The 12,542-nt window shown below is 38.3% G+C and overlaps 1 protein-coding gene across 1 annotated transcript; it reads right to left on the reverse strand.

The window, feature by feature from the left end:
• On the reverse strand, nucleotides 1-4,491 carry gamt (guanidinoacetate N-methyltransferase). Its single transcript, XM_023426546.2, has 6 exons — nucleotides 4,227-4,491; nucleotides 2,226-2,371; nucleotides 2,020-2,083; nucleotides 1,612-1,679; nucleotides 1,154-1,264; nucleotides 1-265 (listed from the first exon to the last, which is right to left on the reverse strand). The coding sequence occupies exons 1-6, from the start codon at nucleotides 4,402-4,404 to the stop codon at nucleotides 125-127; spliced, it is 708 nt and encodes a 235-aa protein (XP_023282314.1). The 5' UTR covers nucleotides 4,405-4,491; the 3' UTR covers nucleotides 1-124.
• Between the last annotated feature and the right edge of the window lie 8,051 nt (nucleotides 4,492-12,542).

A 12,542-nucleotide genomic window follows, 5' to 3' on the forward strand; every position in this document is an offset into this window, starting at 1 on the left:
TTTGGATGGAGGGGTTTATTGAAAGATGGCAGACAGTGAAATAAACAAACTGAGGTCAGGATGGTCAGGTGAGAAGGCACATTGGAGTAAAATAAAAAAAAGGTTAAAGCAGCTTCTTCAGACTTTACTCTTTGAGGATGGTGGGAGTGATCATCTTATTGAAGGAATAGTATTTGCATTCACTGGGTGGTGCAATGTCCATGGTGGTGGTGCTAATCTTCTCCTTCTTGAAGCCAGCTTGGACCAGATGAGGCACCTGGGTCTCCTGAAAATGATTAACAGACAGAGGTGGTCAGTGTGAGGCGGCTCACAGCTGTATCAGCTTCTCTGGCCCTGATCCTGTTTATCATTTACCTTGAAATTATCGCAGCATGTAACACAAGTTGCACTCAGCTCAATCCTGATGCCGTGACAGAAATCAATCAAATACTAGAGTCTAAACAGTCCTGTTGAAATACATGTTGCAGGACAGGGACAATCTAACTTTAGATTCAGGAAACACATGTTCATGATTCAACAGGTACAGTATCTGCAAGTACAGTTCAACCAGTACCAGCGACTGATGATTATACTGATATTTATCATATCTCAGTACTCAGTAGCTCGTACGTTAACCTTTCTTACGTCAAAAGAATTGCAGAATACACTATTTACTGCACCACAGGTGACCAAGACTCTCCCCTGAATCTCTTCTTTAAGAGATCAGACAACTTAAACTCACTGTCCTCACCTCAGAAAAGGTTATTAAAGTCTTAAATTAAAACATGCACTTTACCTCCAGGACATAATGTTTGTTCTCTGGATTTTGTGCAAATGTCACCTCTTTCTTTTGGAAAACCAATGGTTGCAGTAACTTTAATGATAATAGCTGTGTCTCGGTTCTACACAGCAGATGACTTTTAACTATATATTTAATATATTTGACTCAAAAAAGTCAGTATGCAAACTAAAGAACATTTGGTTTTTGATGGACAAATGAAATGTTGGAGCTACTCACAGCTGCAAAACATTAAAATAAATTGTAAATAGTGGTGAAAGAAGAAAGTTCTTTAAAAAAACAGGGATGTAATGATTAGTATAAAGTACATACTGTGTTCAGTTTAAGGGTTAAGTTAGATTTCTTGTCCTTGAAGAGGTAATGAAGGTGACCTACCTCAAACATCTTCTCAATGTTGTCGTATTTGTTCTTGAGCAGCTCGCCCCAGGAGGTCAGGTTGCAGTAGGTGAGAACGCCGCCGGATTTCAGCAACCTGTGAGCGTGACCCTGCAGACAAACACACACACACCAACAAATCAATGAGTCCTTCAGCCCATTCAGGATTTGACCTAAAGAAAATAAAGCAGGTCTGGTGTGTGTACTAAATGAAACATGAAATAATATTATCACTATCATACAGTGTCTGTCTGCACAAACTACCAACATCGTTACACTTTAAATCATTGCTATTGTGTATTGGTACATGTTTTGTACTATTATTCACAATGTTTAATCCACTTTTCATGCAAACAATTCCACGTATTCAGCGATTCCTCATCCAGATTTTTAAACTTTTCATACCACGTCCTGTGTGTAACTTACTGGGCTGTTGTATGTGGATTTTAACTACCTACCTTAATGAAGTCAAACTGGTGAGTGTGCCATGTGTCCTCTGTCAGAGGGTATGTGTCATACAGGATACCTGAGAGAGGAGGGACACAGTGTTAGCGGTGCACAACAAGGTCTATCAATACATTTTACAAAGATATTTTTTTATCCTGACTTTATGTTTTTTTAGCTTCCAAACAGTGAAATGTGAAAATACCTCAAGCTGTATTCATCTGTCACTCCAGCTTGAAAATATGGAAGACTATAATGCGGATTGAGCTGCCAAGTCAGGGTGTAGTGATGCAAACTTCCAGTTTTACAGCGGTGTGGTGTTAAAAAAAAGGATTTTCTGATTTGGACCTACTGCTTTTGATTCAAGCAAAACAGAAAGAATATCTCCACAAGTTCCCCCTACGTCTGGTTTTATTTCTTACCATCAAAGTGGTTGTCTGGCAGGGTGGGAACAACATTTTCCCACAGACCCTTCAGAGGGACAACCTGCAGCAACATAAACACCAGTTTCACTTATCAGCATCGTCACATTTAAAGACAGGGACAGCAAACACTGGAGCAGCAAACAGTCACACCAGAGTCCATCCAACGTATCTGTGATAAAGTGTATCAGTTGCGATCTGCTGACCTTATGGGGCTGAGACTTGGCCCAGTTCTCCAGTCTGGCAAAGACACCATCGTTGCACTCGATGATCCAGTGCTCCTCAATGGGGAAAGACTCAAGTTTAGTGGCGGCGATGGCCATGCCAAAACCAATCTCCAGAACCCGACCGCCTACCAGACAAATCAGAACAGAAACAAAAACAAACCGAACAAAAAATGTAAATCTGCTGAAGCATTCCAGTGTTCCAGCGTTAGAATATCCCTCTCTCTAAATCATCCTTGGATAGTTTGGTTACTGTGTGTTCATGTGAGAAAATGTTAAGTACAATATTTACCCTTCTTTTGTGACAGATTTGACAAACTGTTGAATGTCTTCGAAACACCTCAGAGACATTTTTTGTCCATCAAAAGTTCAGTTTCCAGCGTCCTGGCACATACAATGCAATGCACATACCTGACTCCCTACAGTGTTAACTAACTCATAAAATGCCACAATGCCCCCAAAACAACAGAAATTGCGTTCCAGTGCTCCTATCCCACCTCCCATAATACAGGTAATTTGGGACAATATTGACTGTCTGTATTGCTGCTCACAGTCTCTCTCTTGGCAGACTGTACTGTTTGATAATGTTACAGTGAGTTTTACTGTTTGGTTTAAGTTTTCTCCTCCTCTGCTGGGTGTAGCGGGACAGCCAGTTGGTTGTAACATGTGGTTGAACGCCAAAGGGTTTCATTTCCTTTCAGAGAAGCATATAAATAGATGAGGAGTAAAGGCTATTTATTGTTGCTTGACCCCTTCATAATGATTTATTGGGCCTATAATCAGCTGTCCCAACAGCACACACTAATATTTACATTCTAATTTCTTTCATTTTTGTATAGACTGGTGCAAATCAGGCAAGAAAATGTTTCCCATTTCACATGTGCAAATTATGTTCATATCCTCTGACGAGTAAAAAAAAAACTGTTAAAATGTAATGTAAAATGAAGCAATTGTGCAAAGTAACTTTTAAAATAAAAAACGCAAAACCTGTTAAAATATAAAAACGGATGGATATCTGAAATCAAATTATGAATTTAGACATGCATTCGTTAACAAATATAATGTGAGTGGCCAGAATGTATCTTGGATATACTTGCAGAAATTCTGTAGCTTTGTGGAAAACATCAGTACAATGGAAAGAAAATGCATTTTCACGTCATAAACTACACGTGATTTAAAATAAAATTTGAGTGTGTTAAAGTTAAAGTGAAATGTGCATTCTTGCAGTGTTGCGCATGCTTTTGGTGCACATGCTTGCCCTCTTCCCACATCTGTGACGGTGTGTGTGTATCAGTCTATTTCCACATAAAGCTATGAGCAGATGAGCTGTTTCCCCCTGCAGACTTCTTGACCAGTTCTCATGAGTAGAGTAACAGCTGCTGTAGTACTCACCGAGCACTAAGCACCATGCCGCTCACACTCTCACACGTGTCCTTAAGATCATTTACCAAAAATGAAGGGAAATGCTAATATGTGTATGAAAACTTCAAAAACTTACACTCATTCATATTTTCACAAATGCATATCAAAGATTGTTTGTGGGATTTTTCAACTTCTATGAAACCTAGTTTATTTGTTTTTCAAACGTATAAAGTAGGCCAGTGTACAAGAATAGTTCAAATTTGTAAGAAAAATTTCAAAATTGGAATTTAATTCCCCTTTACCTTTTTTAAATACATCTAAATTTTCTACACCTTACCTAGGTCTATCATTTTATATAGCAAACTGTAGAGAAAGAAAGAATATCCTTTGAGTGTATTCAAGTTATTTCATCTGTCAGAAACATTTCTAAATGGTGAATATGAATGGCTCATGGCTGCTGTAAAAACCATTAGGAATAATGTGTAACAGTAAATGGTTTTAGCTTGTTGTACATGGAAAGACTCACATGTGAGTCCATTATCGGACACAGCCTCTCAAGAGAATGTGCTGTCCGATAATCTATGTACTGCAACGTCGAGGTCCTGAAATTGCCACTTTTACCTTTTGAGGCTGCAACGGTCGACAGGGAGTGCATGTACGGGGTCTCCCAGCGCTCCATCACGGGTTTGCCCATGATCTCCAGGTGTGTATCGGCTTCATTGTATCCGGCGCTTGCGTCGTGCCAGGAGGCCTTGCAGTCCTCTCCCTTTGAGAAAATGGGCTGTGCAGCGGTGGTCATTTTGTTTTGTTATGGAGGAGGCAGTGGTTGTTGTTTGGTTCTGGTAAACTGTTTGACGGACAGAAGAGGGTGAAAGGCAGGAGGCGGCGGTTTATATCGGGTTCAGAAGTGCTGACACTGCGGGAGTTTCACTACGGGTCAAAAGCACGCACACATACCGAGAGAGCACGCACTGACAGCGGCGGCCGAGATCCTCTGAAGACAGGATGATTCACTCATTGGTAAATAACTGGCTCCTTCTTGGAAAGTGAAAATGCTTTGCACTGATTTACAGTGTTTTTCTGGCCCAGATATTTCCTCAGTGATGCTAAACTTAAAAAAAAAAAAAAATTTAATTCAGTTTGGGTGCCATTGTTTGTTCAATGTCAATGATCAAAATCTTATGATCTCAGTTTGTTGGAATATCAGTTTGTTACTCTCAGCTTTTCAAACTGCCAATACACTATAAACATTGAACTAAATCCCCCATATGCACAACTCCTCATTAATTGACAACACAAATTCAGTATGACAAATATGTCAGCAAACATCCTTGGAGATGTAAAGCAAAATTATCTTTTTTAGTTCAGCGTTCACTTTTATTTTTAGCTAAGTTTTGGTCATGTCAGACTCGGAGGGTAAATATCTAGCTTTTAAATGCTCCGCTATATGTTCACCAATTATATATCTGCCATTTGGTGCTGAGTGGGCACAGAGCAGCTGGTTTATCAGAGCTTTTTTCACTGAAAACAGCTGCCTGTTGCAATTGGAAACAAGATTGATTAAAGTATTGAGAGTAGTAAATCAAAACTGTAAAGTTACAGTGAGACCAAAACAATAAGCTGAGAGACACTAAAATGGCCTGCAGAGCTGAGAAAAAATTTACTGAACAGGCATCATGTTGTTGAAATGCATCTAAGGGTAGCCTGCTTTTGCATTAACTTCAACCCTCAGCCGTAGTAGACTCTTGAGAGTTTGTGTAGTACCCAGAGCTCGCAGCAGAGTGAGAGCTCTTTGTTTTTTCTTCTCTTAGCACGGACAGCTGAAGTCAACCCATTGCACTGGATCTTATTCACACATGTTGTGCATTTGTTAGTTGCATAACATTATCTGAGCAGCCTGATCAACTGGTTATGGGGCATAAAGAAAGCCTTTATTAGACTGGTAAAAGCATTCACACTCAAGAAAACTTTATAATTGTGTTACTGCACTAAAATGTTTTTTTAATAGTTCACATAGTTTGAACTGTATTGTAAATACACCCGTCTCAAGTCCACAGCTGCTAATCCTGCCACGTCCTCTTCTGTGATGATGGTGCACAAATATTATTTCTGCTTGGATATTATAGACCTAATGCCATTATATAAAATCAGCATTGAGTGTGATAACATCATTTGAAATTAATTACGGCAGGACTTTTGCTATTTTTTTTTTTTACTTTTTATGAACGAAATAATTAAGAAATTAGAGTGATTACACTAGAAAATTATCTGTAGATTAATTTAGATATAAATAATCATTAGGTGCAGCCCTAATTGCTTTAGATTTTAGGTTGTCACTGATTCCCTGAGTAGTACAAAGACACCGTACTACAGAAGAGTAGACTGTATCAATAGAAATGTCAGTAAAGTCAAATATTTTACTTGCAACCTGAAAACGGGGCCCACAATCCCTGTATAAACCTAGCATTTGTCTATTTTTCAATGTCACTTAGCCTTTTCTTGTGTGTTATATGACTCGCAGCACAATGACACGGCTTGATGTTCAAAAATGTATCACCTGATCATCTTCACAGCCCCTCTGCCCCGGTTACCCATCATCCACTTCACTCCCATTAGGTGAAGCTGAGTGGGTCCTCATCAAATCGCAGGTTTTCATCCACCTACCACTCTTACACGAGGCTCTTCATTCGCACTTATTTCCACAGAAACTCACATTCATGCAGCAACCACAGCCGCCTGACATTGGAAACAATAAACCATTACTCTTATTCTGCAGTTCTCAAGTGTTGTCATGTCAGGCCCATCTGAAACCATTTGATGAGTTATAATCCCAGGAAATATCTCACTTCACTCACGGTAAATGTTGATATTTAATTGCAGAACCACTTGGTCACCTGAGAGTAAAACCTGACTAGGATCATTTCCATTGATTTCAGTTAGAGTAACTGTTAAGGATCTGCATAATATGACTTACAAAACATTACACATTTGCTAACCCCTCACACCATTATAAAGACCCTCGTGCTCAGAACAGGAACTGTTAACTGGTCCAAGGTAGAAACTAAAGCATAAAGGTGAACATGCATTTGCTGCTTTCTCTACTTTGGCTTAGCCTTTCTTAAAGCCACATGACGACTAAATCACTGCAAAATATTTAAAGCCATCTAAGACCCATGTTTTAATTGTTGTGCATGAAACTATGTTTTATGAATACACTCAGTTGGCAGTTAGGGTTAGGGTTAACCCTAAGCCCCACCTAGGTAAAACTCATTTCACTATCCATTTTTATTCTTTTGTCCACCCTATTTATAGTAACAAAGGAAGCAGCTCTGTACAATACAATAGGCTGTTTGATCCTCAGCTCCTCCTGTCCTCACGCCAAACTGCCCTTGAGAAAGACACAGATTGCTTTGGATAACAGCATCTCTCAAATTAGTAAATGTAAATGTCAACAGCACTACAAATTACATCCTCCAAAATGATCATACAGTTGGTTCAACACCTCTCTAAGACTACGTCAATAAAAGCTGAACATTATAACTCTTGTATCAGAATGCATTAGTCCAAGATAGGTGTACCTATTAAACTGTCAACTGAGTGTCCTGTTTCATCTCACCGTTCAAGCAATACATTAAATTAAATCTCCTATGGCAATTGATCCTAATATTTCTTTAATTTCCATGTTTTGACACTATAATATATCAATAACAACGTTTCTGCCTATCTCTTAGTTTTGCTTCTGTTTGAGTGTTGTAAATTTTACCAACATAAATCATCATAAGAAGGGTATAGACAAAAAGCACTCCCACTTTGTTATACTGTCACCCACATTTATTTTTCAAAACAATGCAGTGTCAGTTTTGCGACTAGCTGTTTTATTAAGTGACCTGTTTCACCAAACGTGTCCTGCATTGCTCTTTCGCTGTGTTGTCACTCATGTTTACACACTGCTGTCCTCAGCAATTCTCCATCAAACTCAAACTAAAGGTGACGTCCACTTATCAGAGTCAAAGGGCAGAAGATTGACTTCCACAGGTCAGTCAGATAACCCTTCATTTCATTATCAGTCAGTGCAGAGGACAGAGGTCCCTTATGTTCTTCAATTCACATTCCAGACGATTTGTTCAACAGACGTTGTATCAAAAATGTGACTCATGTTTACCAGAATCTTACGTGACTAAGTCTCCAAAATAAGAGTTATTTCAAAATAAATCCCTAAAGGGAATAGACTGGTGCAAGGTAATAGAAAACAGCTAGACTGTGAATCTTTCATAAACAGTCTAATGTCTGATAGTCTGATGTCACTGGACACAGTTGCAGAGTTAAATATGGTAACCTATTTGTCATCATATTATTTATGATTTGAGTTTAAGTCAGTCCCTCAGGTTGATGACAAATTGTTTTGAGTTTAAAAACCCATTAGGCTACACATTTATGTCACATCTTATTTTCTGAAAATATGTCCTTCCAATTGGAAAACCATGTTAGCCCCCTAGTGGCAGTTACTACTGAGTCACGTTTCAAATCAGAATAAGATCAACTTTATTATTGTCTGCAGAGAAATTGCTTTGTTGCAAGTGTTCAGTGCTCAGTTAGGAAAGAGAAAGTAAAAATAACATATAAAATATTCATAATGCATACACAATGAGTGAATAGAAAAATGTACAAATTCAAATGTAAAACTAGACACCATCTTGTGAGTGGATCACTGCAGCTGCGACGCCCGACAACATGTTCCAACCTATGAATGCTCAGTAGTCATTACCACATTATTACACAAGTACTCAGTGTTCATGGCTCAGACCACACCCCACATCTTTGAACTCAGCTTTGGTTTTGATGTCCACAACACATCTGTTACGTTTCATGACTCTATTGTGCACAGTTGTGACTCTTGTGTTGACAAAATCTGTCCACAGACAGACTGACACACAAACACCTGCCAAAGTACAAGAACCACCTCTTCAGTTGTTTCCACTACAGAAGGTGTCCCTAGGAACACATTTTGCCATGACGCACGCACACACACACACACACACACACACACACACACACACACACACACACACACACACACACACACAGAGAAAACAATACCTGCCACCAACTGCAAAAAATGGAAACGTGTGAGAATAAATAGACAGTAATTTAACAGCAAATCAACCATACTGTGCAAAAGTATGAAAAGTGTACTGAAGAGTACTGTGCAGAAAGGAAGGACCTCCTGTGGCATCCAGGAGCACTTGTGAGTCTCTGGCTGAACATGCTCCTCTGGTCTTTACAGCACCCTGCTCTCCATGATGTGGGATGGCTTTCACTCAGACATCTGTTCACACAATTACAGACTGTGGAAATTTGCCAGAGTAGGGAGTGAGCAGCGAATTCACCAAACTCAGCAGATTAAGTTCATGAAATCGAAATATAAAATGTCTAAGGTGTGCCATTTAAATGCATTCTTCTTCTGCTTTCTACGGTACGACAGGATGAGGATGACGTCATAAGTCAATCCTCTGGGTACACAAATTCTTCTTTCAACTGCAATTATTTGCCTAACAATTGGAGGTATTAAAGCATTTGAACGAGTCAGCTATAGTATCTTAGAGACAAATTGTCATGGGTTTAACTGTAAATTACAGTTCAAAGAAGTTGTCAGTCACAGGTAAGTACACTTAGTCAATTGTTAAGCAGTTTAAACCTTCTTGCTTTTATTATTTTTTACTCTAAGGTAAACTCCACCTTTGCTCCAAACAAACACTCACATCATTTGCAAACCCCATTTGAATACACTGCTCCTCTCCACTGCTCTCTGCCCCACCAAATGAGCAGTGTGAAGAGATTATGGGATGTTACACTGTACAAGTGCTTCTGCAGGGACAAAGGAATAAGCAGTTTTTTGCAATTTCGTAATTTTAGCTAGATTGGGATTGTATGTCAAACCATATATTTGCCATAATTATTATATGATTGTTGTATTATATATTATACTACGGAATCTTGTAGTATTTATACAGCAAAACATTTATTTATCAAATCATTGAATCTCCCATTTAACAGTCGATCAATTTATCTATTTCCTTGAGTATTAGAAGATTGGCCTAACACATTAAGGCTATGCATTGTGATTGGCAATATATTTAGAAACCAAAGATATCCATTATACATTTCAAAATTTGTTTATAAATTTAAGTTTTGGGTAATTATGTCACAGAAGGTGTTTTTTGTGTTAAGATTTCACTTTCTCCCAAAAACAAACAGCCAAAAGAAAATTGCTTACAGCTTGTTCCGTGGATCCAGAGTAACAGAGAGACTGTTTCTGGAAAGATATGCTGCTGTTGATTTTTTAAATTTAGAGTGAGCATCACAAATAAAATTCAGTTCATCTTCATGGTGTGGACACGGAAGCATAAAAAATGTATTCATTTATGTACAAATAAATACATTTGTGGTAATTAATCTCAGAGACAAAACCCAGAACGATACCTTGACAAAACCTGAACAAGGGAAAACAAACCTTAACTTAAGATATTACGAAGTGTAATGGATACTGTGCCATTAGCTCAGATTTGGAGGGAAATCTGCCGTCTTCCTGTATTGCAGACGACAGGGAGAGGGTGCTGTTCTCTCAGTGACATTTTTTTTTTTTTGGCAATGGCAGTCCTCGGTTTTATGGTATGATGAAAATTGTCTCAGATGGCTGATGCAAGGTTGACTTTCATTACAGTCTTCCCTTTACGTCTAATGCCTCTTTGAACTGTAGCACTTCATCCACATCAGATTCGAATTAAAAATTGTGACTCACTGATTTGAAAACCTTGGATCTGTGAGGAGAAATATCTGAACTGGCTCAGAAACATGGCTAAAGCCAAATTGAAAGGTCTGCTATAAGCTAATGAAAAAATGTAAAAAATTAAATTTATCTGGAGAATATAGCTGAACAATTTAACAGTCCTGAGTCTTGACTGATGATAATAACCCTAGAGCCATTCTAACATAACCAGAGTTATTTCAAAGCAGAGGGTAGTTACAGACAATCCAGGGGACATTAGGTAATCACACCAACAACATGACATTGCCTTCTCCTCCTGCTCAATTTAAAGTCTTTATTAACAAAATAGGAAATTTCACACGTGCCAGTTTCCTCTGAGAAACCCGATCAAGCTGTTTTCCCCACTTACGTTGTAATTTGAAAAACCCTGTTTAGATGGACTATGGTCCCAGTAGAGGGTCTGTTAGAAATCTTGACAAACTGACGTGTGACCTCATTTTGTCCTCTAAGACTGATACGAAAGGGATAAATAGCAACAAGAATATCTACCAGAGACAAACATTAAACTGAATGAGAAGGTGAATTCGTTCTGACACTCGTGAGTCCCACTGGCAGCTCTGTGAAAGCTTGGGGAATACTACCAAAAAGAACATCTGTGTGTTGCTATTTTTATTGTTAATTAGTTCTTCAATAATGTCATGGAGTAAGCTACATATTTGACTTTGCATATGTCTTAAATCACACACTATAGATAGGCAACTTGTGCAAATGTGATGGTCTGGTTTTCACACAAAGTATCTTTATATTAACAGATATCTTGTGTATTTTTATATCCAAGAAAATTCAGTCCTTCAACATTTTTGAAGAAGTCGGCTGTTTTGTTGATTCGTGATAAAACTAGAAAAATGGAAAAACTGCTTCATTGCAAAATAAAATAATAATACTTTTGAAAAAGATAATCTAAACAAAGAATTGTAAGAAAACTAAATAATAATAGATGTATTTAGATAATTTACTAAAGTAAGAGTAACAATACTAATTTTGGAAAGTTTATTCTATAACAGTGTGTCGTATTTTATAAACTGATCATATACTTGTTTTATTATTAACACCATACTAGTGTTGGGGAGAGGCTCCCGTTGCTCTCAAAACAGCCTCCTTCTTTGTGTCATGGATTCCACAAGAAGGTGGAAACATTGAACATGAGTTTCTACTCCATGTTAATGACTGCATCACATCATTTCTGCAGATTTGTCAGCTGCACATTCACGCTGCCAATCTCCTGTTCAACCACAAAAATGTTCTATTGGATTCAGATCTGGTGACTGGGGAGACCACTGAAGTAAACTGAACTCACTGTCAGGTTCATGAAACTAGTTTGAGACGGCGTTTGCTTTGTGACAGCATCATCATGCTGGAAGTAGATGGTAGATTTTGGCCATAAATGGCAGCACATGGTCAGCAACAATACTCAAATTGATTGATTGATTGATTGATTAGTATTAAAGGGCACCCACAATCATGCCACAGTCACAGTCATTGAGATCAGATTTTTTTCCCATTCTGATGTTTGATGTGAAGATAGAAGAGTTTGTTAGCTGCTGCCGGTGATGTAGAAATGTGACAATGAGTGAATATGTAATTGTGAAGATGTTTCTTCATAGTGTTCGGTTTACACTGTTTCTGTACATACTGTAATTCTTCAGATCAGTTCTCTGAAGATGAGATGAATATACTGTAGTATCTGTGTAGTTGGTCCATGCTTGGACACTGCCGTACATCGGTGTTGCTTGTTAACATAAGCAGAGATTTACTCACTTCTAACACTTCAGTCACTCGTGTTGTCACAGGCTATTTTTAAAAAGGAAATTGATGGGCATTGTTCCTGAGAGGTGTTATTTAATCACACTACATTATGTGTCACCTCTGTCACTTGGATTTGCATTTCAAGTTTTAAATGCCACAACTTAATGTGTGCTGTGTGGTGTTTTATTAACTCAGCGAAAGAGTGGATGTTGTGTGTGCAATTTCCTCTGTGCATTTTGTCAGCAACAGATTTTGAAAAGTAATGGCTGAATTTACATAAAATTTGCTTTTTCCTCTTTGATGCAAAGAGGAAGGTACCTTTTTGATTTTGGACTTTGGGACGCTCACTGGGACCTTTGTTGTAG

Source organism: Seriola lalandi, unplaced genomic scaffold, assembly GCF_002814215.2.
Source record: "Seriola lalandi dorsalis isolate HSWRI2012SDOR001 ecotype SW California unplaced genomic scaffold, Sedor1 jcf7180002054829, whole genome shotgun sequence".
Taxonomy (NCBI): Eukaryota; Metazoa; Chordata; class Actinopteri; order Carangiformes; family Carangidae; genus Seriola; species Seriola lalandi.